The sequence below is a fragment of the Equus asinus genome, chromosome 28 (assembly GCF_041296235.1).
Source record: "Equus asinus isolate D_3611 breed Donkey chromosome 28, EquAss-T2T_v2, whole genome shotgun sequence".
In the NCBI taxonomy this organism is placed as follows: domain Eukaryota; kingdom Metazoa; phylum Chordata; class Mammalia; order Perissodactyla; family Equidae; genus Equus; species Equus asinus.
Window position 1 is genome coordinate 38,230,164 of NC_091817.1, and position 27,195 is coordinate 38,257,358.

Here is a 27,195-nt window from a genome sequence, read left to right on the forward strand (position 1 = left end):
CCAGGCGCCTCAAGGGTAGAGAGAAGGCCCGCGCTCCCCACTTTCCAGCGGGGCCTGTCGCGCACCCGCAACATCCCGTTTCCACTTGCACAAATCAACACGGTGCGAGTTCCCGGTTCTAAAGCGACACTGAAAGACTGCACCCGCAGCTCGCCTCCAACTCGCCACACGTAAAGCGGCCGGAGGGGCGGGGCCTGGCGAGACCCAAACAAGTCCCACGTGTCCGGGGCGGAGCCTCCCCCATGACGTCATGGAGCGCGCGTGCGCGAGTGGGTTCACGCGCTGGCGTACCCTTGCTGCGGGGCCGTAAAGCGCGGAAGGTCGTCGCCGCGGTCTCCCGCTTCCCCGGAACTTTTTCATCTCTCCGGCCCGGCCCCCTTCCCATTCCCCGTCCCCGTTCCGGCGCCCGGGTTCCCAGCCAACTGTTGTGGCTGCAGCGCCGATTCCGCCGAGTGTTACCGAGCGCGGAGCCCGTGGGGGCCCATGAGGTAAAGAGACAGCTGCGGGGCCGCGCGGGCCTTAGCGCGCCGGGACCCCCAGCGTCCCTTCGTTCCGCTTTGGTCTCGCTCAGGGTGGTCTCGGCCGTCCCTGGTTTCCCGTCACTTCTGCCTCGTCCTCTCGGGAAGGCGCGTCCTGGCGCCAGGACTCTGCCCGCCCGGGCCGAGAGGGGTCCGCCTGATCCCCCTCCGCCTCTGCGGCTGTGCCCCGTCGGCCGGAGGTGGTCGGGGCCTCGGGGACCGGAGCCCGGCTGCCTCGCCCCGGCTCCTCCAGGCGTCCGCAGCCGGGCTCGGAAGCCCAGGGCGCCTGGGGTGACCTCGCCGCTGGCTCCCCGCTTCGGGCTTGCACACCTCCGCGGCGCCGGTGAGGCTCCTGCAGCTCGGACTGCCTTCTCTGCGGGCGGAATCGTTTTCCCGCCTGGAAGCGTGTGGTCCGCTTGCGCTTCACTAACTAGTGAGACGGCTGCAGAAAAAGGCAGTTAGGTGACCGGGGGAAGTCTAAGCCAGGGCCGTGCGCTTTCTTCACTGTTTGACCCCTTGGGCCTGAGTGTCACTCATTTGATTCGGGAATCTTCAGGTCCATGTCGCCCTTGCATGGAAGCGTGTGTACGGGGATGTTCGCGGGGTAGGGTGGGCGGGTCAGGGTGCTCCTTTCGCTGCTAGGGATTTGTATTAATGCCTTAAACTTGCCTTATCATTTGGTACACTTGTTGAAAAATACAGCACCCTGGACCAGCAGCAGGATCAGAATCCCCAGAGGTGGAGCCTGGGAATGTGGTGGTGTTTTTTTAAACAAGTGTCCCAGGTGGCTCTTATGCTGAGGCAGGTGCGGGAAATGTGTTAATCCGTCCATACTCATGTGTCTTCCTCGTGACCAGCAGCCCTTTTGTACACACCGCTGTGAGCAGACGGAGGAACAACGCAGAGGGAGTGAGAGCTGTCGTCTTGCTCTTGCTGGTGTAAGCACATCTGAGCATAACCAGCCCCAGTATTAAGGTGGTTTAGCAGAAATTATTCTTCTCAGCAGAGAATATCATACATTTGATTTTGTTAAATGTAATTTCATTTAAACTAGGTAACGGTGTCTTGTTTCTTTGTCTTTGACATCTTCATTTTCTTCTCTCCCAGCTTTACCTCCTTTGCAATCAAGCTTTGCTTTGGTTTTGCTGCCACACCTACTGAACAGACTCTGGTGCCTTCCTTTCCTTGGGTGTTTGCATCCACTTTAATTCCTTCCCCCCCCCCCCAACCCCCCCATCACTTCACTCACTCTTTTGAAGGTCATGATGAGTACAAGGTCAGAAATCCTTTTCTTGGTTCTTATCACCCTGGGCTTTAAGCATTGTGTATTCCATCTTGAAACTCATCTGTTAGTATGTTTCTTCTGCCTGCTGGGGGGTGTGCCTTGTGGTTCTGTCCTCACAGCCACTGTTTCTTTATTCATCTGGTCTTATTTTAAAGACAGCGTGGAGTAATGATTAAATGACAGACTCTAGTGTTGGGCTGGCAGGGTTTGTGTCCTGGCTCTGCCTTTAACCAGTATCATAGGACTTCCCTTCTCTGTGCCTCAGTTTTCTCAAGTGGAGAATAGAAATTATGATATCTACCTTACAGGGCTGTGAGGATTAAATCGGTTGTACACATAAAGTAGCATCTGGCACGTTGTAACTACCTATCAATAGTACCTTTTTCTTTTTGAAAATTCTTTCAGGTTATCTAGATATCCCCTCAAATCGGGGAGCCCTGCCTTGGATCTCAGAATCGTCATTGAATGTTTTCCCATCTCCTTTGTTCTGTCTTCTCATTCATTCATTAACTTATTATTTCCTGTTTCATATTCCTACACTGAATGCTGGGAAAACCACGATCAAGTTATCATTGGTCCTTGTTTCAGAGAGCTGCTTTATAATGGGGACTGAAAAACTCCCACTTCCTGGGTGTTTCTTAGGTATCAACTGCCCTGTTTTTCCTGCATTGTCTGATTTAGTCTTTGTAGTCGAAATGGGAGGTATTTTCCTAGCCCTTGTTTTCGATGAGGAACCTGAAGCACAGGTTGAATAACTTGCTCAAAGTCACACAGCTAATGAGCGGTAGGGGAGATTTTCAAACCCAGATCTGTCTGCCTCTCAAGGCCGTGTTCTCAAGTGGGTTGCCGCATTGCTTCCGTGGGTGGCAAACAGGCCGTTATCCCAGAGTGGTAAGCTCTGTGCTGGGAGGACTGCAGGATGTTATGGGAGAACGAGGACGAGTCGCCTAACATGGTGTTGGGGACGAGGGGGTGGGAGAGGCTGTCGCCTAGGCAGGCTGAGAGCTGAGGGGATTATCTCTATTTGGGGAGAGGGCTGGCAGGACCTATGCCAGTTAGGAGCAGTATGCACAGATGCTGGAGGTGAAAGGAAGAGTTTATGCCCGACACGTGTGAGGAGTTACAAGTCCAGGCATATCTCGGAGATGTTGCGGGTTCGATTCCAGACCACTGCAGTAAAGCCAGTCACACTAGTGTGTTGGTTTTCCAGTGCACATGAAAGTTATGTTTCCACTATACTGTAGTCTGTTAAGTGTGCAATAGCATTGTGTCAAAAAAACATACCTCAGTTAAAAAAGACTTTATTGTTAAAAAATGCTATCTATCATGTGAGCCTTCAGTGAGTTGCAGTCTTTTTGCTGGTGGAGGGTCTTGCCTCCATGTTGATGGCTGCTGACTGATGAGGGTGGTGCTTTTTGAAGGTTGGGGAGGCTGTGGCAGTTTCTTAAAGTAAGGTGACAATGAAGTTTGCCTCATCGATTGACCCTTCCTTTCACGTCAGTTTCTCTGTAGCACGCGATGCTGTTTGATAGCATTTTCAAAATTAGACTCACCCCCCCAACTACTTATGTAGTATTCTAAATTCTTTGTTGGTTTTCAGCAATCTTCCCAGCATCTTCACCAGGAGTAGATTCTATTTCAAAAAATCACTTTCTTTGCTCACTTTCTTTCCGTAAGGACTACTTGGAGCCAGCGTAGTTCAGTTTACCTGCTCTGCTTCAGTGCCCGGGGTTTGCAGGTCCAGACCCTGGGTAAGGGCCTAGCACCACTTGTCAAGCCATGCTCTTGTGGCATCCCACATAAAATAGAGGAAGATTGGCACAGATGTTAGCTCACCTACAATCTTCCTCAAGGAAAAAAGAGGTAGATTGACAACAGATGTTAGCTCAGGGCCAATCTTCCTCACAAAAAAAGGGGAAAAAGTAACTCCTCATCTGCTAAAGTTTTAACATAAGATTGCAGCGATTCAGTTAAATCTTTAGGCTCCACTTCTAATTCTAGTTCTCTTGGTGTTTCTACCATGCATGCAGTTACTTCCTTCACTGGAGTCTTGAACCCCTAGAAGTCATCCATGAGGGTTGGAATCCACTTCTTCCAAACTCCTGTTAATGCTGATATTTTGACCTCTTCCCATGAATCATGAATGTTGTCTTTTTTTAAAAAAATATTTTTTTGCTGGGGAAGATTCACCTTGAGCCAACAACCATTGCCAATCCTCCTCTTTTTTCGCTTGAGGAAGATTAGCCCTGAGCTAACATCTGTGCCAATCCTCCTCTGTTATTTGTATGAGGGACACCACCACAGCATGGCTGGTGAGTGGAGTAGGCCCATACCCAGGATCTGAACCCATGAACTTGGGTCGCCGAGGCAGAGAGCGTGGAACTTTGGGCCCGGTCCCACGGCCGAGTGGTTAATCATGAATGTTCTGAATGGCATCTAGAATGGTGAATCCTTTCCAGAAGGTTTTCCATTTCCTTTGCCCAGATCCATCAAAGGAATCACTATCTATGGCAGCTGTAGCCTTACAAAATGTATCTTTTAAATAAGACGACTTGAAAATCAAAATTACTCCTTGATCTGTAGTCTGCAGGATGGCTGTTGTGTTAGCAGGCTGAAAACAGCATTAATCTCATTGCACACCTCCATCAGAGCTCTTGGGTGACCAGATGCATTGTCAGTGAGCAGTAAAACTTTGAAAGGACTCTTTCTCTGAGCAGTAGGTCTCAACAGTGGCTTTAAAATATTCAACAAACCGGGGCCAGCCCCGTGGCCGAGTGGTTAAGTTCACGCGCTCTGCTGCAGGTGGCCCAGTGTTTCGTTGGTTTGAATCCTGGGCGCGGACATGGCACTGCTTATCAGACCACGCTGAGGCAGCATCCCACATGCCACAACTAGAAGGACCCACAACGAAATATACAACTATGTACTGGGGAGCTTTGGGGAGAAAAAGGAGAAAAATAAAATCTTTAAAAAAAAAAAAATTCAACAAACCATTTTGTAAACAAATGTCTCATTCAGACATTGTTGTTCCATTTATAAAGCACGAGCAGAGTAGATTTAGTATAATTCTTGAGGGCCCTAGAATTTTTGGAGTGGTAAATGAGCTTCAGCTTCAACTTGAAGTCATCAGCTGCATTAGCCCCTAACAAGAGAGTGAGCCTGTCCTTTGAAGCCAGGCAGTGACTTCTCCTCTGTAGCTGTGAAAGTCCTAGATGGAGTTTCTTCAGTGTACGGCTGTTTCGTCTACATTGAAAATCTGCTGTTTGGTGTGGCCTCCTCCATTAATTATCTTAGCTGGATCTTCTGGATAACTCGCTGCAGCTTCTCCACCAGCACCCGCTCCTTCACCTGCACGTCTGTGTCGGGAGACGGCTTCTTTCCTTAGACCTCATGAATCATCCTCTGCCTGCTTCAAACTTTTCTTCTGCAGCTTCCTCACCTCTCTCAGCCTTCATAGAACTGAAGAGAGTTGGGGCCTTGCTCTGGATTAGACTTTGGCTTAAGGGAATGTTGTAGCTGGCTTGATCTTCTATCCAGACTGCTCAAACTTTCTCCAGATCAGCAATGAGGCTGTTTCGCTTTCTTATCATTTGTGTGTTCATTGGAGTAGCACTTGTAATTTCCTTCAAGAACTATTCCTTTGCATTCCCACGTTGGCTTTTCGGTGCCTACCTTTTAGCATATCTCTACTTTCAAAATGCCTTCCTCACTAAGCTTAATCATTTCTAGCTTTAAAGTGAGAGTAAAGATTTAAAGTGAGAGACATACCACTCTTCATTTCACTTGAATATTTACAGGCCATTGCAGGGTTATTAATTGGCCTAATTTCACTGTTGTTTCTCAAGGAATAGGGAGGCCCGAGGTGAGAGAGAGAGAGAGACGGGGAAGGGTCGGGCAGTGGAGCAGTCAGAGCACACACAACGCTTACTAAGTTTGCTCTTTTATATGGGCAGAGTTCATGGCATCCCAAAACAGTTACAATAGTAACATTAAAGATCACTGATCACAGATCACCATAACAAATAGAATAAGAAGGAAAAAGTTCAAAATATTGTGAGAATTACCAAAATATGACGCAGAGACACGAAGGGAGCAAATGCTATTGGAAAAATGGTGCCGTTAGACTTGCTTGACACAAGGTTGCCACAAACCTTCAATTTGTAAAAAATGCAATATCTGCAAAGCACAATACAGCAAAGCTCAAGAGAATGAGGTATGCCTGTGGTTTATTATGGTTTGATGACAGCGTGAGAGGAGAAGAATGAAGAGGAATGAGAACAGAGATAAGATATGAGCCAGATAGTGAAGGGTCTTGCCCTTCATATTAAGGAGTTTGACTTTCCAGAGAGCATCAGAAAGTCACTGAAGGGTTTTAAAAAGGGGTTTGATAGTATTTTCATTTTAGAAGACTTGCTCAGGCCCTTGTGTAAAGGTTGTGGGGTGTGGGGAGAATGGTGTGCAGATTAGAGGCTGGAAGCCCTATTAAGGAGCTTCTGCAGAAATCTGAATGAGAGAGGATGACGATCTGGACTCAGGTAATGGCCGTGGAGCGGGAGAGAAGTAGATCAGTCTAAGGGAAATTTAGAATGTAGAATTGTTACGCCTTGATGATTGACTGGATGGAAAAGATCAGTGAGAGGGATGAATCCAGGATAACACCCAGGATTGTAGTATGCTGTGTAACTGGGGGACACGGGAACTGGAGCAGATTTTGAGATTGAGGAAGATGGGTTTACCTTTGGGCTGTGCTCAGTTTGACCTATGGGAATCTAAGTGGAGATGGCCATTCTTCAGCTAGATATGCAGCTGTCAAGCTCAGGATGGCTATGGGTTAGGCCATCAGTCATTGTAGATGAAATCATCCTGGAGAATGGTGGAACGAGAAGAGAAGCTGGTTCAGAGAGCCATGAGAGTCGTCAGCACATAAGGGATGGCAGAGAGAAGCCAGCAAAGACGTGAGCAGGGAAGGAGGTGTCAAATAAAACAAGGAAAGGTTGTGTGAGAAGGAGGAGCCATCAGCAGTATTAACTGCTGTGGAGAGGGGAGAGGTCAAATTAGATGGTGCCCAGAAGGTATCCTAGGAAATTAGCAACATTAGCTTTCCTGGTGAGATCAGTGTCAGAGGCGTGGTTGGGCAGAAGTCCGGCTGCTCTTGGTTCAGGAAAGGGTAGGATGGAGGAAAAGTGAAAAATAGATAACATAAGCAGCCTTTTCTGTATATTACTTGTCAAGTGAAAAAGACAAGTTATGAAATACACTGACAGTAAATTTTTGTTTAACTGGCTGGGAGATTGTGGAATCATGAAGGTATAAGAAAAGAAGGACTTAAGATGGAAGTGGTGGCAAACAAGTGGACATTGCTGCCAAAAAAAAAATTCTGGGAAAATATGAACAGTGGTATTGGTTATCTTTGTGTGGTGGGAAATCTTAATTTCCTTTTGTATTTGAGTTTTTGTGAAGACCATAATTTTTATAATTTAGAACTTAAAGTGCTGAGGAGAAGGAGGGGAACATTGAAGGTACATGAAAGAGGGAGGACAGTTGATGGAGGTGGAGAAGGAAGGAGTGGGATCCAGGGCTCTTGTGGAGGGATTAATTTTTGACCCTGTGAAAGAAGGAAGAGGTGGTTGCAGATGCAAGTAGGTTTGTAGAAGAGTTTCAGGGAATGAGATGAGACAGGTTATGTGTTTAGAATGAAGGAAGAAAGGAGGTGGGGTCAAAGATCAGGAGAGGAGCAGAGTTATGGGTTCAGAACCCAAATGTAGACAGAGATCTGCCTGTGGCTTAACACGCCGTAGCTGGAGCTAGGTAGGGGTGCCTGCTAGTGTAAGCCACAAAGGAACCGGGTGTTTTTCACGCATGACCAAGTGGTAGTAGTTTGGAAGCGAGAAAGATGCCGACCCTGCCTTTTGATGGCAAGGTCAGTGGAACAGGGCTGGCCATGTGGCAGTGGCAGTTCCCTCAGAAGAGCGGCATTTCCATTGAGACAGAAGGTAGAGAGAACATTAGTGAAGAGGTGGGTGTTTAACTTTGGAAAGGAAGTTCTAGAGGGCATAGTGGAGAGGTTCAGAGGGAGAAAAGCAGAGAGAGAGGGGTTGGGTCAGGGGAGAGAAATTGGTCATATGGAGACTACAGGAAGACTAGCTGTGTGGAGAAGCTTCTGTCTTGAGACAGAGTTCTACAGGGACCAAGGACAAAGGCATGGTGGCAACCTCAAGGTGGCCAAAATAATTATCCCAGTTGGATGGGGTTGCTCTTGGGACAGTATGTGACTGCATTGGTCACAGTCTGAGAGTCCTCCCTGATGAACGGGCATCCATACTTTGGCCTTAGACGGTTTGGGCCGCTTGTGGAACTGATTGTGGGTCCTGAGACTGGAGGTGGAGGTGGTGGTGGGTTTACTAGCCATGTGCTGCCCTTATGTGCAGTTGTCTGCCACCACTCTTGCCTTACGCCCTCTTCTTCTTATACTTCAATGACTGCCTAGTCTGCCAGCAGATCTTTCTTCAGTTTCTTGAAACTTGAACAGTCCTCTGTTTTGCTGTTAGGTTATTTTTGTTAAAACTCTGCCTTTGTCACATTCAGCCTGTAGTAATTCATTATGGTATACAGGACCAAGTCAGACTAAGTATACAGAGTGTTCCATGGTCTGGCTCCACCTTACTTCAGTTCCTGCTACCCAACACTCATAGACACTGAGGCCTCCAAGTCAGGTCCCGTACTTTTATCCACAAGCACAGATGGTCAGACTTGTTCTGTAACTTTGTTTTGTGTCCTTCCTGTCTCTCTTTGTCCAAATTTTACCCTTCCAGGGCTTAGCGTATGTCCTCCTTTCTGTGTGATCCCTTCCCTCATGGCTGTGGCCTATACTCTTTTCCTTCTCTAACTTATGATATTTATTGTCCTGTAGAAATGTGTGCGTGGTTAGAGCCCAGAACTCGTGTGTATGAGTGATAAGCCTAACATGGCTAATCATCCTCTGCTTTTCGGGAAGAGACAACTTGTACCTTAAATCTGCACCACATCATCTGTGGAAACACAAGGCATGCATCCTTCACTTGGGCCTGAGATTCCTTCTCTCTTTCCTTCCCCAGGACCTCATTCTTTCTTATTGCTTCTTGTTTCTCACCATCTCTTTCCCTTTTACTGGGTCATCCCACCACCAGTGAAATATTCTTAATAGCTCCCATCTTGAAAGCAAGCAATAACCTTGTTCTACCCCGCATTCTTCCCTCGCTTCTGTCTTGTTTTTCTGCTCCCCATCAGAGCAAAACGTAATGGAGCTGTCTCCACCCCCTTATCTCACTTACTCTTCAATTTGGTCTCATCTGTATTTCATCCCTACCATTCCCCTGAAAATGTTTTTGTTGAGGACACCAACGACCTGCGTGTTGTCAAATTCTGGTGGACCCTTGGCCATCTTGCTCCACCCCTCAGCACCCTCTTTAGTTAACCACTCTTGAAACAGTTTCATCTCTTGGCTTCTGTGACGCCTCTGGCTGGTGCTCTTTCTGTCTTACTAACCACTCCTCTTTTCTCTCCCCACTTTCCTTTATCTGAACACTATGTGAGTCTGCCATAGCATTCAGTCCTGTCTTTAGTCCTTTCTTTCTCTTCCCAATCTGTAAGTGCTGGGGAACCTCTGAGTTCTTCTTGTGCCTTGAAATGCTAGGGCTTTATATATTGTATATCTGCTAATGACTCACACCTCTTCCCCAAGTTTCAGGCTTGTATATCCAGCTGCTGCTTGGTGTTTCCCTATGGATGCCTGATGGCTACCTCGCACTTAACATGTAAGAGTGAAACATTTCACTGTACAAACACGGTCTTACCCCTCACACCCTTCCTTCTGGTCATTCTCCTTCCCTGCCTCCTTCCCTTTTTCCAATACTTCACACTACAGGAAGTGGCCCCTGTTGCTTAACCCAGAAACTTAGCCATCATCCTTATTAATCTCCCTTTTTCCCATTTTAACATCCACTTCTTTGGCAAGTAAGTTCTATCATTTCAGCTTCCAGAACAATCCAATCATTTCTTTGTGTCCACTGCTACCATGCTTGTCTAAACCCTGATAGCCCCCTTGGACTATGGCAATAGCTTCCTACTCATCTCTGCTTTTCTTCTCATTCTACAGTCCACTCTTCTCCTTGGAGCCAGACTGATCTTGGAAAAACATCTGAGATCATTTCATTCCTTGCTGTAGTATTTTCCTTTGCACTTACAATAAATCCCAACTCCTCATGATGGCATCCAAGGGCTGTGTGTACTTGGTTTGTGCCTGCCTCTCCACTTTGTCTTAGATCATCTGCCCCTTGCCATCATGCTGTGGGCATGCTGGCCTCCTTTCTGTGCTTGGACTCATCAAGGTCTCTCTCACTTAGGGCCTTTGTACATGCTCATTCCTTTGTCTGGAACACTCATAAAGCTGGTTCCTTTTCACCCATCAGGTCTCTTCAGATATCACCTTCTTTCCTGACTGTCGTATTTTAATCTTCCCCTAGTTACTCCATTCTTAGCCTTGTTACTTGTTTTATTTGTGTATTGGCTGCCCCTGCTCCATACATGCACACTTACACACCCTCACCCCCCCCCCAAATGTAAGTTGCATAAAGACAGAGTCCTTCTTATTCTTGTTTAATGCTGTATCTACACCTTGCAAAATGTCTGGAACTTAGTATGTCCTGAAATATTTGCTGAATGAACCATTATTGTTCTTCATAGCATCCTTTTCTCATTAATCCTATGCACTGAGTACAATGGAATGAAATGTATTTTTTTTTTCTGTCCAGTTTGAATTCTTGGGATCTCCTTCTTAGCTGAGTGAGAGCACATCTCCCAGTTGCTGTCAGACGTGATGTTTTACTGGTTGCTATCGGTGGTCCGAAGACAAAGAATTAGGAGAGGATGGCAGAAGTGGTCCTCAGCCAGAAGTGGTGCGTCAGTTGCTGAGGCTCATTCTGTTGCCCTGCCCACCCAGGCACAGGTGGTCATCTGCGGTGGTGGAATTATGGGCACATCTGTGGCCTATCACCTCTCTAAGATGGGGTGGAAGGATATTGTCCTTTTGGAGCAGGGCAGGTAAGGATTGAACTGGACATGGCTTGGGGCTATGCTGCACTAATTGTATGGGCCTCCCTCATGCCCTCTCCTTTCGGTAGTTGTCTCACCAGTAGCTAATCAGTGTTGCTAAGGAGCGTGAGAAGAATCACAGGAAGGTGAAGTCTCCTGCACTTTGTTTTGCCATGCCTAACACACGTTTTCTGGTTTTTAGAGAGTTGGCAGATTCCAACGAACCAAGTATCTAAAGAATGTATTTATTTCAGCTTCACAGCACATCTTACCATCTTGTCCTCTGTTGGAGTCATACAGCAAGATAAATCCTTGGCTCAGGAGCTCCCTCTATGAGCCGAAATGAAATTGGCTACCTTCTTTATTTCTCTTCCTCTTTTTCATCTAATTGACTCATGTTGGAAGAGTTTTATTTATTTACTTTTTGCTGAGGAAGAGTCACCTAAGCTAATATCCACTGCTTCTCTTCCTCTCTTTGTATGTGACCTGCCACCACAGCATGGCCACTGACAGACAAGTGGTGTAGGTCTGCACCTAGGAACCAAACCCAGGCTGCCGAGGCAGAGCACACCGAACTTAACCACCAGGCCACCGAGGCTGACCCCAGAGCAGTTTCAGATTTACAAAACAATTGCAAAGATAGTACAGAGTTCCCATATACCTCAGACCCAGTTTCACATATTATTAACATCTTACAATTAGAATTAATATTTCAATTAATGAACCAATATTGATCATCATTAACTAAAGTTCTCACTTGATTTGAATTTTTTCTCTTTTACCTTAATGTCCTTTTTCTGTTCCAGGCTTTTTATGTTCTGTTGCCTACCACAAATTGGACAACATTTTTACAATTTAAATGGTATTTATTTCTGAATAGGCAATACATTTACATTATTCAGAGTTGGAAATTGTGGAGTGTACAGGGAAAAGTCTCCCGCCCATCCCTGACCTCTCGCTGCAGGTTTGCCTAGCTGGAGGCAAGTTAAGGTCCTTGTGTACTGTTCCAGATACTCTCTACATATATCAGCAAATATGTATTGATCTGTGTATATAGGTATTCGGGTTTTTTTTCCTTTTTATACAAGATGTAGTATACCTTAAACACTGTTTCTAACCTTGCTTTTTTCATTAGGATTGTTCCATATTGGTGCATAAAAGCTCTCTCATTCCTTTTTTTATGGCTGTATAGTTTTCGATTGTATAGGTGAACCCCAAAATTCGAAATTGGTCTCATGTCAATGGATATTTAGGTTGTTTCCATCTCTTGATATTACAAACAATGCTATGATGAGGAACCTTGACCTTGTTGCAGTCACAGATGGAGTCTACTTAATGGCATTTTGCATTCATCCTGCAGGCTGGCTGCTGGCTCTACGAGGTTTTGTGCTGGCATCCTAAGCACTGCCAGGCACTTGACCATTGAGCAGAAGATGGCAGACTATTCAAACAAACTCTACCATCAGTTAGAGCAAGAAACTGGGATCCAAACAGGTAAGCAGGTGATCTACCATTTACTGGTCTGCCTGTCCCCCAGACTCTTTTACTCAGTACTGTTTCTGGTCCTACCCCATGTTTGCCTGGTGATTTGGTAAATCAGACTTGAGTTTTGGTCCAGGCTCTGCCACTGGTCAGGGTATTACCCTGGGCAAGTCACTTAGCTTGCTGGGTGTCTTCAGATTCCCTGTCTATAAATTGAGGGGATTCAATGAATATCCCAGATCTGTTTCAGATCTTATGATTCTTATGATATGGAAGTTTTCCTAGCCATTTGCTGTATATTTCACTCATTGAATTATAGTAAATGGCAACACTTGGCTCCTAAATGAAGAGGAGGAAGAACTTCAGTTTAGCTGCTGGGTAGTTTAATATGGTCTGACCCACTGAGCTTCACCAATTTCCGTTAAGGATATTTCTGACTAAGAAGCTTAAACATACAGTCCTGCGTCACTTAACGATGGGGATACATTCAGAGAAATGTGTCATTAGGCGATTTCATCCATATGCGAATGTCTAAGAGTGCGCTGAAGGGGAACAAAATTTGCCACCCAAAATGTGTCTCTTTAACACGAGGATTATTTTAGGCTGATTATTTTTAAGAAACAAAAGACTCAGAAAGTTTTTATTGTTACCTCCCGCTTTACTGCCTAAAAGAGTTCAGATTGAAAAAACCCTGTCTGAGGAAGCAAGCTGTCACCTTAGCATAACACGAACTAGGCGGTAGACAGGGAGGAACCCAGAGAAGCCTGTTTGTTGGGCTCCCTCTATGTTCTTCTGTTTCTGTGTGGCCAAACAAACACTTGTTTTGCAGACATTTGCTCCTTTTCACCTACCTGTGAATTGCCTTCCTTCCCTTTGAAGTCCCTGACTCTCCCCACCTCCAATATCTTCTTTTGTCTCTTGCTGAAGATGGTATTTAAAGTGAGGGCTTTGGCCATTTTGGCAAGTTACTCAGTTTTCCTGGGTTTCTTCCATGTATACTCGTAATTAAACTTTTGTTTGTTTTTCTCCTGTTAATCTGGCTCATGTCAATTTAATTCTTAGACCAGCCAGCAGAGCCTACAAGTATAGATTCTTCCTCCCCTGCAGTGCTTGCACAAACTTAGATGGGACAGCCTACTACACACCTACGCTATATGGAACTAATCTTAAGGGACCACCATTGTATATGCATTTCATTGTTGACTGAAATGTTATGTGGCACATGACTGTATATTTCCCCTTATCTGTGTAATCAGGGGGAAAGGACACAGGGAATTATAAGCTAAATAGTACTGGAATAAGTAGGAACTGTTCCAAGAACAGGAAGACTAATCTACACTATGGTCCCGTACAATAACAAGGTAGAAAGGTGATGGATTAGCCAGAAGCCCAGAGTTGAGTCTAGTCTTGTGGCTGATGAAACGGTTTGGTGACCACGCTAATTATCATGAGAGGGTAGCAAGGCCCAGTGATGACATTCAGGACACTTGCGTATGTGAGGGTTGCTCTTTTGAAGAGCTTGCATAATTCAAATCACAGATAATTCAAGACCAATCCTGACAAAGGATAGCAGCCTTTTCTATTTGCCAACTAAAGTGACTGCCATGTGATCATAGTACAAGCACAGTTTATGGTTTACTTAGCCAGCCAACTTCAAAATTATGTGACACATGACGTAATTTTAATTAGGGGAGGTGAGATTTGAATTATTCGAATTATGATCAAAAAGGTTCTATAACGTTTCTCTTTCATATAATTCACACTTTCATAAAGCGTAACCTTATTTGTAAATTGTAGATTAAGACTGAATTTCTAGTAACTAGGACTTGATAGACATGGAAGTGGAGAGAGGAGATGCCAGAAGTAGAGGCAGGGAAGGAAGAGGCTATATATTCTTGGCCACACAGGCAGGGCTGGGGCTGGGGTGAGGCACGCATGGCTCCTAGGCTGACTCTGTGCTGGCACAGTGCTGAGAGTGAGTGCTTCCTTCACAGAGTGCTAAAGGCACCTCACTGGCCTCACCCTGGTCCCTGCCCAGTGCCTCACTCCCCATGGTGTCATCGAATTTGGCCAGGTGTCATTTTTTTTCTTTTGTGAGGAAGATTCACCCTGAGCTAACATCCTTTGCCAATCCTTCTCTTTTTTCGCTTGAGGAAGATTAGCCATGAGGTATCATCTGCACCAGTTTTCCTCTGCTTTGTATAATGGATGCCTTCACGGCATGGCTGATGAGTGGAGTAGGCCTGCAGCCGGGATCCACACCCGAGAACCCTGGCTGCTAAAGCGGAAACCCTAATCACTCCACCATGGGGCTGACCCCAGGCGTCCTTTCGTGAGGCAGGGGCTCTAGAGTGAATGAAGTAAAAGTAATTCCTGATGCTACACTCTCTCTGACTTTTACTAGGAAAGATGCCTGCTACAGGCAGGACAGGCATTGAACAGTCCCTTTTGGTTGGATTTAATTTGATGGCAACAGGGTACCTAAATCATCAGGTATTAACCAGGGTGAGTCAGAAGAGGGTCCACATAATAGGCCCAGAGATGGAACTTCTCACTCTCGGTCCTTTGGGTTCAGTTCCTAGTGCTTGCTGAGCCTTGCACCACTCAGCTGGTGGGATTCCAGAGGACTTAGGGCCATAGGCCTCTTTTCTGTAAAGTATGTTAGCCTAGTTTTCATTCTCGGTCACCATCTGGAACCTCTTATTTGGCCTGACTTCTCTTTGATGCTTGTGGGGCAGTGAGGAAGTCAGGCAGGGGAGTGTAGGGGCATCACCCTCAATCTGTCACCCTCATTATAGTTGACCTATGGTGCAGCGAAAGATGACCTAAGGACTTCCCTGATGGAGAATTCTATCATCTGTCAGAATGTGCCGGTGTGCACTACCATGATCACTTCATTCAGTGGATGGCTTTTGAGTGGTAAATAAAGATAAGTGATATATGTCCAACCTAGATTTAATGGTAAGATATTATATGCTAATCCTCTGAAAATAGTTCATTTACATGAGGTGTATGTTAACTACTTTTTAATCAGAATTACTGGATCACTCCAAGAGTCCTCATTCCCTGAATGTGTGAATATTAGTTTCTGGAGTGCTTCAATTTGCATGTGATATAACTTTTGTCAAGTGAATGAATGTGATAATCTAAAAAATTGTAATAATCTTTTGAAAGTATTCCATATATTATTTGACCTACTAATAAGGAAAGGTCATTCTTTTACAGATGAAGAAACCTAGATGCAGGGAGATTAAGTCAGTTTTCCAAGTCAGTGACAAATCAATTTTTAAAATTATTTAGTGATTTAAAAGAAATTTTTAAAAAGTTTTAAATGTATGTAATGTTATATATTAATTATAAAAATATTAACAATACAGAAATATAAAAAATAAAATGTGAAAATCTTTTCTCCCCACAGAATACCCACCAAAAGGTTGTCACTCTATTTATACCGTTAGACTCCCTTTTTTTGTATGTGTATACAGCTATATGTTTTTTAACCAAAATGAGATTGTATTAAGCATGTTATTATATACCATGTTTTTTCCACTTAGCAATGTTTCATACAAAAATATACATGCACAAGATTATTTATTGTAACACTGCTTAATTGCAAATGTAGGATTGCAAATTTAAATGGCCATGCATACGAGATTGGTCGACCAAAATGTGTATCCACACAAAGGACTATTAGGTAGATGGAAAAAGAATGAGGGGGGCTGGCCCCGTGGCCGAGTGGTTAAGTTCACACGCTTCGCTGCAGGCGGCCCAGTGTTTTGTTGGTTCGAATCCTGGGTGCGGACATGGCACTGCTCATCAAACCACGCTGAGGCAGCGTCCCACATGCCACAACTAGAAGGACCCACAATGAAGAATATACAACTATGTACCGGGGGGCTTTGGGGAGAAAAAGGAAAAAAATAAAAATAAAAAAAAAAATGAATGAGGAAGCTCTCTGTGAACTACTTGCCATGGAGTGATTTCTGGGATATGTTGTTAAGTGAGAAAAACAAAGTATAAAGAAAGTACATAGAATGTGCTACTTTTGTCTAAGAAATAAGCATAAAGAAATATGTAAGTATATACTTATTTCTGCAAAAAAACAAGGAAATACAGGAAACATAAAGCAGGAACTCCTGAGGGTGAACACCTTCACAGGGTAAGTGGGAAAACAGGGTGCAGGGGGGGCCGTAGAGGGTAGTGATATTTCTGAGTTTACTCTGTGTAGTTTGACTTTTAGAACCATGTTAACAGTTTGTATATTCAGATATAAAATAAATCATCAAGCAGGGGAACCTCCAGTGGAATCCTACCAGAAATAAAGGAACCCAGCTGCAGTTCCCATGAATCACAACTGCCCCACAGGGGGAAGAACTCACCTGGGGGACTGTGACCACAGCACTTTGACTGTGGACCCTCAGTCCAGAGATAAAAAGAAATGTGAACAAACCTTGACCTCGAATCAGCAAGTTTCTTTCTTTTTCACAATGGTATGCACAATTCTGTTTTCTGTGTATTCTAGGATTGAGCAAATGAGTAAATATATTGAAGATGAAGGGAGCCAGGTTTCTCATGGTTGGAGAAGGAGTTGCAAATGTGGAAAGGAGGATCACTAGAATGACTCCTGGGTGTGGGATTGGGATTGAAGGTGTTGTCAGTATCAAGTCATGGATTTTAGGAAGAGTGAAAAGCCCCAAGGGGCCAATTTCCAGCTTTGTCAGCTGAGAGGGCTCAGAGGCAATGGCATCCCCGTAGCATGAGCACACCTAGTGCCCAGATCTTGGTTTCAAAAGACATTCTTACCTAACTGGAAGCTTCAGAGCTTCTTGAAAAAAGGACTGATTCCTGGCTGAGGCTGGGAAAGTGCAAATAGTGAGCCTGGAACTTCTTACTGTGCCAGAAAGTAAGGAAATGGTCCCAAAATCATGGAGACATGTCCAAGGACACAGGAGCCAGTTTGAACTGACTCCTCGTCAAATCTGGGATAATTTGAGCAAGAAAATAAATGAGAGCAATGGATTATAACCCATTGTGTGAAATAGGAATCCATATTGATAAAGTAAGTACAACAATAAATTGAGAAGGAGGGAAAACTGTACCTTAGTGAGGAATGCCACCTAATAAATGTGAAGGAATGATGGAATTAGAAAATCACCATTTGGCCTCCATCATAGTAATAATTATTTCAGGCAAGAATTTCCAATTGATGCCGTCACTACTGGATGAAATTAAGGAGGAAACAGGATGTTTAAATAGTCTAAAAGTATCTTCCAACAAGTTACTTGTTGATTACAAAAGGAAAAATAGTAACTTTACAGTGGAGAAACATGGCAGACACCACTTTAAGGATGTGATCACAGTTAACGTCACCAATAGTGGGACAGGCGGTCATTACAGAAGGAAACAGCATCATTTCTGGAGTATTCCTGCCAAAAATGCATACCCTGCTTCTGATGGTGAGGAACTGTCAGACAAATCCAAAGTGAGAGGTGTTCTGCAAAACACCTGACTTGGACTCTTCAAAAATATCAAGGTCAAGAAGAGAAAGAAAGGAATTGCTCCGGATTGAAGAAGACTCGAGAGACATGACAACTAGATGCGGTTCCAGACCCTGCATTAGATCCTGGGCTGAAGGCACAAAGAGCTGTAAAGGACATCAGTAGGACAATTAATGTAGGAAATTTGAGTATGGACTCTGGATTAGATATTAGTGTTGTATCAGTGTTGATTCACTGATTTTGATTACTGTGATTCTATAAGAGAATGTTTTTGTTCTTGGGAAATGCACACTGAAATAGTTAAGAATAAGGGCACAGTGTCTGCAACTCCCTCTCAAATGCTTCAGGAAAAAAAAAGTCTGTATTTGGAGAGAGGGAGGAAGGGAGAATATGAATGATAAAGAAGGCAAAATGCAAACAATTGGTGATTCCCAGTAAAGAGTGTCAGGAGCTCTTTGTACTGGCCTTCTAACTTGTCCCTAAGTTTGGAATTATAATGAAAAGTTACCTCCCCCCCAAAAAATCACCTACGGAGCTTTTAAAAAGTCCTGGTGGGACTGGCCCCGTGGCTGAGTGGTTAAGTTCACGCGCTCTGCTGCAGGCGGCCCAGTGTTTCGTTGGTTCGAATCCTGGGTGCAGACATGGCACTGCTCATCAAACCACGCTGAGGCAGCGTCCCACATGCCACAACTAGAAGGACCCACAATGAAGAATATACAACTATGTACCGGGGGGCTTTGGGGAGAAAAGGAAAAAATAAAATCTTTAAAAAAATAAAAAATAAAAAGTCCTGGTGCAGGGACCCCATCTTCAAAGATTCTAGTTCATAGTTCAGTTTGTTGGTTTGGGGTGTGGCCTTGGGCATGTATAATTTTGAAGCTTCTCAGCTGATGTGCCTCCAGGCTTGAGAAAGAATCATTGCACATTGCAATTACCTGTGTCCAGGCTGCACCCCAGACCCATGGAATCAGAATCGGCGGGGTCAGGCCCATGTAACTTTTTAAAACTCCCCAGGTGATTCTTAATGTGCAGGTGGGCCTGAGAACCACTGACTTACCTGGAATTGAAATTCAACTGACAAGTCATAGTGTTCAGCTCCAGGGCTCCTCTCTTTGAACTGACCCAATATACTGGCTTATGTTTTCAAAGTTAGACAATAACTACCTGCTTCCTTCTCTCAAGCTGTCCAAATCCTGCCCGGCCTTAAATATCCTGATACATCAGTTCTTCACGCAGTGTCCATTCCAGACCATCCAGCCCACAGGGGTCTTGTCTCTCCAAATTTATATGTTACTTCTTGTCAGTGCTATTTGTGTAACAATTGATCATGTGCTCTTTGTATCTGGAATTATTTCTCTGTTGTTTTTTTTTTTTTTAAAGATTTTATTTTTTTCCTTTTTCTCCCCAAAGACCCCCAGTACATAGTTGTAGATTCTTAGTTGTGGGTCCTTCTAGTTGTGACATGTGGGACGCCGCCTCAGCGTGGCTAGATGAGTGGTGCCATGTCCGCACCCAGGATATGAACTGACGAAACACTGGGCCGCCTGTAGCGGAACGTGCGGACTTAACCACTTGGCCACGGGGCCAGCCCCTATTTCTCTGTTTTGTGTTCATTTCATGTTTCCCTCAAATACAGTAACATTTTTAATAATCGTTAAAGGGTATTGTAGGCTGCTTTCCAAATCAGCACATACGTCTGTTCCATTTTTTATAACTGCAGAGTGATGTTCCATAGTATGTGTGTTCCATAGTTTTTACCCATTTTCCCATTACCTGACATTTATAGGTTTTTCTCCTCTTTATAAATAATGATTCAGTAAAAGTCCTTGTCTGTATATCTTTATTTTCTCTTGCTATTTATAAAGGATAGATTTCTAGAAGATGGACAATTTGGGCAAAGGGTGTGCGTATTTTAAACTGTGATAGATATTGCCAGACCATCCTCCAAAAGAGTTGTACCCTCTCACCGTCAGTGTGTGAGAGTGTGTATGTCTTTCCAGTCTTCTCAGCTTTCGATAGTTTACTTCTTGCTAATCTGAGAGATGGAAAAAGTTATCAGATTCTAATTTACATCTCTTTCAGTTAAACATTATTTCATAGATTTATTAGCCATTTTTATTTCTTCTTTGACTTGCCTTTTAATGTCTTATGTCACCTTTTTTTCTTATTGACTTGTGAAAGTTCTGTTTTATGGCTCTTAACGTTTGTCAGCAAATTACGTGTCAGAATTGTGTTAGACCAAACTTTAGAAATCCGGGCAAAACAGTGGACTTTTAATCTTGGTAATGGATGATATGTTGTTTGGATACGTAGGTCTGTTTCGGGCTGCGTGATTTAACATAGGATAACATGATCGATACTGTAGGTTCATATACAGTGGTATTCTCCTAGATGTAGTCTTTGCTAGTGAGTAGAAAATCACTGCTGAACCCTTTGTCTGTCTGATGGTGAAATTCAGAGTCATGAGCCACAAGTCACTGGCCTGGATCACTGCACTAGTCTGCTATATCTCCTAGTGTTAAAAAAAAGCCTCTGAAATTTCAGTTCTCTAAACTGGGACATTCTTGTCATGTCAGTAAAATGCATACAGGCATACCTCGGAGATATTGCGAGTTCGGTTCCAGACCACCACACTAAAGCAAGTACCACAGTAAAGTGAATCACACGAATTTTTTGGTTTCCCAGTGCATGTAAATTTATGTTTACTATATTGTAGTCTATTAAGAGTGCAATAGCACTATGTCTAAAAAACTAATGAACATACTTTAGTTAAAAAATGTACTTTATTGGTAAAAAATGCTAACCGTCATCTGAGGCTTCAGTGAGTCATAATCTTTTTGCTGGTGGAGGGTCTTGCCTTGATGTTGATGGCTGCTGGCTGATCAGGGTGGTGGTTGCAGAAGGTTAGGGTGGCTATGGCAGTTTTGGGGTTTTTTGGGGGGTTTTTGTTTTTGTTTTTGCTGAGGAAGATTGGCCTTGAGCTAACATCTGTTGCCAATCCTCCTCTTTTTGTATTCTTTTCCCCCCAAAGCCTCAGTACATAGTTGTATATCCTATTTGTAGGCCATTCTAGTTTTTCTATATGGGATGCCACGACAGCATGGCTTGATGAGCGGTACGTAGGTCCACACCCAGGATCCAAACCAGCAAACCCTGGGCCACCAAAGCACAGTGCGCAAACTTAACCACTCAGCCATGGGGCCGCCCCCCTTGGCAGTTTCTTAAAATTAGACAGCAGCGACGTTTGCCACATTAATTGACTCTTCCTTTCATGAACGATTTCTCCATAGCATGCAATGCTGTTTGATAGTATTTTACCCACAGAACTTCTTTCAAATTGGAGTCAGTCCTCTCAAATAAATGCTGCTACTTTATCAACTAACTTTATGTAATACCCTCAATCCTTTGTTGTCATTTCAACTATCTTCAGAGCATCTTCACCAGGAGGAGATTCCATCTCAGGAAACCACTTTTTTTACTCATCCATAGGAAGCAGCTTCTCATCCGTTACAGTTTTATCATGAGATGGCAGCAGTTCAGTCACATCTTCAGCCACCAGTTCTAATTCTAGTTCTCGTGCTCTTTCTACCACGTCTGCAGTTACTTCTTCCCCTGAAGTCTTGAACCTCTTAAAGTCATCCATGAGAGCCGGAATCAACTTCCTCCACACTCCTGTTAATGTTGATATTTTGACCTCTTCCCATGAATCATGAATGTTCTGAATGGCATCTAGAATGGTGAATCCTTTCCAGAAGGTTGTCAATTTAATTTCCCCAGATCCATCAGAGGAATTACAGTCTATGGCAGCTATAGCCTTACAAAATGTATTTCTTTTCTTTTCTTTTTTTTTTTTGGTGAGGAAGACTGGCCCTGACCCAAGATCTGTTGCCAATCTTCCTCTTTTTGCTTGAAGAAGATTGTAGTTGAGCTAACATCTGTGGCAGTCTTCCTCTATTTTGTATGTGAGATGCCACCACAGCATGGCCCGATGACTGGTGCATAGGTCTGCACATGGGGTCCTAACCCATGAACCCTGGGCTGCCAAAGCAGAGTACATGAACTTAACCACTACACCACTGTGCTGCCCCCTACAAAATGTATGTCTTCAATAATAAGACTTGAAAGTCAAAATTAGTCCTTGATCTGTTGTCTGCAGGATGGGTGTTGTGTTAGCAGGCATGAAAACAGCATTAATCTCATTGTACACCTCCATCAGAGCTCTTGGGTGACCAGGTGCATTGTCAATGAGCAGTAATATTTTGAAAGGACTCTTTCTCTGAGCAGTAGGTCTCAGCAGTGGGCTTAGAATATTCAGTCAACCATGTTGTAAACAGATGTGCTATCATTCAGACTTTGTTGTTCCGTGTATAGAGCACGGGCAGAGGAGATTTAGCATAATTCTTGAGGGCCCTAGAATTTTTGGAGTGGTAAATGAGCATCAGCTTCAACTGAAAGTCACCAGCTGCATTAACCCCTAACAAGAGAGTCAACCTGTCCTTTGAAGCCAGGCAGTGACTTCTCCTCTGTAGCTGTGAAAGTCCTAGATGGCATCTTCTTCAGTGTACGGCTGTTTCATCTGCATTGAAAATCTGCTGTTTGGTGTGGCCTCCTCCATTAATTACCTTAGCTGGATCTTCTGGATAACTCGCTGCAGCTTCTCCACCAGCACCCGCTCCTTCACCTGCACGTCTGTGTCGGGAGACGGCTTCTTTCCTTAGACCTCATAACCATCCTCTGCCAGCTTCAGACATTTCTTCTGCAGCCTCCTCACCTCTCTCAGCCTTCACAGAACTGAAGAGAGTTAGGGCCTCGCTCTGGATTAGAGTCTGGCTTAAGGGAATGTTGTGGCTGGTTTGATCTTCTATCCAGACCAATCAAACTTTCATTTTATGGATTGTATCGGCTCAAAACAATTACAATAGTAATGTCAGAGACCACTGATCGTAAATCACGATAAAAAATATAATAATGAAAAAGTTTGAGATATTTCAAGAATTACCAAAACGTGACACAGAGACACGAAGTGAGCAAATGCTGTTGGAAAAACGGCACTGATAGACTTGCTTGACGCAGGGTTGTCACAGACCTTCAATTTGTAAAAAATGCAATATCTGAGAAGCACAATAAAGCAAAGCGTAATAAAACGGGGTATGCCTGTATGTCTGATGCTTTCAAAAGAAATTAAGGAAATATTTAAATTGTCCTCACTCTACTTCCTTGTTAAGAGATACCTGATTGATTCAGCCTTTTCTTCATAACAACTAAGAGTAATTGCATTCAGGAGGATTGTCATTGCCCCAAGTGTAAGAATGGTTGTATCAGGTGTGTTGATTGCAGACAGCAGGTGTCACCTCTGGCTAACTTGGGCAAAAAGGAGTTTGACGGAAGACTGTTGGGGGCCTTTAGAGTTGACAGGAGGCCACCAGCTGGAGGCAGCATGGAGGCCAGGATGTGGGGACCCCTCGAGTAGCCGGCAGTTCCTCAGCTGGAACACGGGTCTGGGATGGCCTGGCCAGGACGCTGCTGCTCCTGAGATGAGTGACCTCCAGCCATTCACCTACTTGCTCAAGACCCAGTATTCCAGGAGGGTCTGATTGGCTGAGCTCAGGTCACGTGCCCACTGGCTGTACTGGGGAAGGACGGGGAGGGGCCAGCCTTCTGGGGGCTGATGTTGTGAGTAGCCTTCACCAAGGGTCACGCTCCCACCAAAACTAGGAGGAGAAAAGTGAAATTGCCTAAAAAGGTAAAGAACAGAGACGCATTCTAGGCTTCATCCTTGCCCCCAAAAGATATTTTAGCAAGGCTATCTTTCACTTTTATTGTAGGAGCGATTTTATGTACATTAGAATCTCATTTGATCCTCACAAAACTGCGAGCTGAGACTGTCTGGATAGGGAACGGAACCTTTGTGTTAGTGCGTCTGGTGTGCTTTAGATTTTCCGCAGACGCTCAGAGGAATCTAATCGACTTGCTCAAGAATAGCCAGTGGCAGTCCCTGGACTCATCACAGTTCTTCTAACTTAGAATCTAGTGGGCTTGCCTCTCTGCCACCCTATATTTGGCCTGGACTGTCTCATTTTGGGCTGACTTTTCTTACAGGTTACGTAAGGACAGGCTCGATCTTTCTGGCCCAAACTCAGGATCGGCTGATCTCTCTGAAGCGCATCAACTCAAGGCTGAAGTACGTATGAGGCTAGGAGCCTGTCTTGACTTTACTGTCAAACTGACCTCTGCCAGAGGGCGAGTGAATGTCATTGTCCCCCTGTGTTCTGTGGCAGTGTTATAGGCATCCCTTCTGAGATCATCTCCCCCAAGAAAGTGGCCGAACTTCATCCTCTCCTCAATGTGCACGACCTGGTGGGGGCCATGCATGTTCCTGAGGATGCAATGGTGTCCTCCGCCGATGTGGCTCTTGCCCTGGCAACTGCTGCCTCCCAAAATGGTAAGCAGGTTTTGGGTTAGGAAGGTAGAAGTTACGTAAGAACCTGTCTCACAGTATACAATAACACCAACTCAGCTTCCATTTTTGGACACTGGTTCTTAAAATTTTTGTTTTAACATATAATGTCTGTTAAATACTTCTCCTCAGGGCCACATTGTTCTTATTAAAGTTCCAAGGAAATGCTATTAGTACTGATTAATGCACTTCAGACTGGAATATTTTCCCCCACAGGACCCGAGAAGCACCAAGATTAGAGCACACCTGGGGATTTAATCCACAGCTTGGATCATGTCCCAGTATTGGAATGAATGAGGGAAAACTAATCAGTGTCCACAGTGTTAGACACTTTGGATGAACTGATTCATGATGTGGGTAGAGTAGGATTTAAGATGCCCTATTTGACTTTTTCTTCCCTGCCCCTTTTATAGTCCTGGAATTTAATTGTGTCCTAAAGTCATGGTTTTGTTTTTTTTTAAAGATTGGCACCTGAGCTAACATCTGTTGCCAATCTTCTTTTTCCCTTCTTCTCCCCAAAGCCCCCTAGTACATAGTTGTATATTCTAGTTGTAGGTCCTTCTGGATCTCCTATGTGGGATGCCACGTCAGCGTGGCTTGATGAGCGGTGCCATGTCTGTGCCCAGGATCAGAACCAGCGAAACCCTGGGCCGCTGAATTGGAGCATGCGAACTTAACCACCTAGCCATGGGGCCAGCCCCTAAAATCAGTTTTTAAATTGGCCTGCTATTTTCAGTCTTGTAAACGATCCATTTGCAGAGTCTCAGGATGTGGTTCCTAGGAGTTTTTTGTTTTTTAAAGTTAAAGCATTGACCTGGCCTTTTCAGTGTTTCTTCTGAGTTGAGAATCTGCTGTAGATGCCTTAGCTGTGGAACATCAGGATGGACACATCAACTCTTTCTTTACCTTGGAACAGGTGTTCAGATCTATGACCGGACAAGTGTTCTTCATGTAATAGTCAAAAAAGGTCAAGTTACTGGCGTGGAGACAGATAAAGGACAAATCCAATGCCAGTATTTTGTCAACTGTGCTGGTCAGGTAGGTTAGCAACAATACTGGGTCACTGGTTTTTTATTTAACTTTTATCTTTGGGATTTTTTGGTATGTTGTGGTGGACTAAACAGGTGTCAGGGACCACACTGTTTGGACTGGAAAACTCAGAATTCTTCTACTCCAAATCAGAAACCTGTATCCCTCCAATAGAAGCACCTGTGATCTTTGCCTTCCTCTACCTTGGGTTAATTGGTGCTATGCTGATCAGGAAGGCCAGCGAACAGTTGGGCATTGACCTAAATCCTTGGCGTTGGGTCTTTTTGTGGTGTTTCATTTCATTCTACAACGTAGCACATAAAGTATTAGGCTATTCTATATTGTCAGGAGCGTGGATTCAGTTTCCAGAACACTAAGCTGCTCCTACTTTTAAGGCAGATTGGTCCCTTGCCTTCCACTCTGAATCTTAAGGTGACCTAGGAATACTTTTTGCCATATGAAGTTCATTTATGGTTGGTATTTGGAGTTTGTAGTTGAGGCCAGGCATTTTGTTAAAAGGGCCTCATTTGCTCCCCATGAGCTTATTTTACTAGCTGGTAAATCTGTCTTCCTTTGATCTAAAAGTAATTTTTATGGTTTAAAAAGTATAGTGTTGTTCCCCATCCAAATTGAACTCTACAGCAGGCTGAAACTTGGCTTCCCACACCTGACGTTGTAGCAGGAGCACACACAAGCCACTTGAAATTAACTCTTTTCAAGTGGCTGAAGCTCCTCATTTGTCTTTCTCTTCCTCTCCCCACCCACAAATAAATCTGTCCGTTTGTAGTGGGCATACGAGCTGGGTCTGTCCAACGAGGAGCCGGTTAGTATCCCGTTACATGCCTGCGAACACTTCTACCTTCTGACTCGCCCCTTGGAGACCCCTCTGCAGAGCAACACACCAAGTGAGGACCTGCACTTTGTTTGTCATCTTCTTTCCTTGCCCCCGTTCTGTCTTCTGAGAAGGAAGACTTTCAGCTGGGGACAGACTGCGCCTGAAAGAGTCTTGTTTTTTCTGGAGCATGTTACAGGGAGGTGGATGCAATTCTAACTTTTCTTTAAGAACTCTTTATGAAAGGATGGCTAAAATGGGCATTCCACTTAAACAGTTTTCTGTCGTTTTTTTGCAAGCTAATTGTAGTCCCAAACAGAGGTCTAAATTGAGAATATTGGAATGTTACCTGGAGTTTTTGACTTGAATGCTTGCCTTGTAGAAATGTCACGGGTAAGCTATAAACTCAGGTTGTTCAGTGACCCCGAGCGCCGTAGGAGAGGGTTTGACCTCACTTTGAAGGTCTTAATCCCTAGAATGGGCTCCGCAGCCCTCCTTTCGCTTAGGCGCTCAGGATCTCACAGTGAGAGTTAGGTAGTTTGGTTGTGAGGACTAGTCAAAGCTTTTAGGTAACTAACTGGGTTAGGGGTAATCAGAGAAACAGTCTCTAGTGTACGTCTGAGAGGGAGGATCCTCCTGCATGACCTCAAGGGTGTTTTCAAGCTAACGAATGCCTTTGTTCTCTGGATGCTGTTTGGTTAGTGAAGCCTATAATGGGTGTTTCTGTTTTGCCTTTTTCTTTCCATTTAGAAAGCTGGCTTACCTCTGAACCCTATTTCTCTCTTCTATTCCCCACTCCCTTGTCATTTCTCTTCCTCAGCTATTGTGGATACTGACGGAAGAATCTATATTCGGAACTGGCAGGGTGGCATCTTGTCTGGGGGCTTTGAGAAGAACCCGAAACCAATTTTCACTGAGGGCAAGAACCAGCTGGAGATTCAGAATCTACAGGAAGACTGGGATCATTTTGGTGTGTGAACTACATAATAACAATAATGCCCTAAATTTACCTAAGATGTTATATT

At 44.4% G+C, this 27,195-nt stretch overlaps 1 protein-coding gene across 6 annotated transcripts in view; it reads left to right on the forward strand.

The window, feature by feature from the left end:
- Window positions 1-258: 258 nt before the first annotated feature.
- Window positions 259-27,195, forward strand: part of PDPR (pyruvate dehydrogenase phosphatase regulatory subunit) — a 46,618-nt gene continuing 19,681 nt past the window's right edge. The window contains exons 1-10 of one of the 6 annotated variants that reach the window (XM_070500211.1): window positions 274-488; window positions 1,376-1,456; window positions 9,524-9,596; window positions 10,593-10,881; window positions 12,233-12,366; window positions 23,952-24,033; window positions 24,131-24,294; window positions 25,226-25,347; window positions 26,126-26,243; window positions 26,991-27,140. In XM_070500211.1, the coding sequence (XP_070356312.1) occupies window positions 10,658-10,881; window positions 12,233-12,366; window positions 23,952-24,033; window positions 24,131-24,294; window positions 25,226-25,347; window positions 26,126-26,243; window positions 26,991-27,140 (994 nt within the window). In that variant the 5' untranslated portion in view covers window positions 274-488; window positions 1,376-1,456; window positions 9,524-9,596; window positions 10,593-10,657. Of the gene's footprint in view, window positions 489-1,375; window positions 1,457-9,523; window positions 9,597-10,592; window positions 10,882-12,232; window positions 12,367-23,951; window positions 24,034-24,130; window positions 24,295-25,225; window positions 25,348-26,125; window positions 26,244-26,990; window positions 27,141-27,195 lie in introns of all 6 variants that reach the window. The other 5 variants (XM_070500213.1, XM_070500212.1, XM_070500214.1 and 2 more) reach the window with 5 other exon arrangements.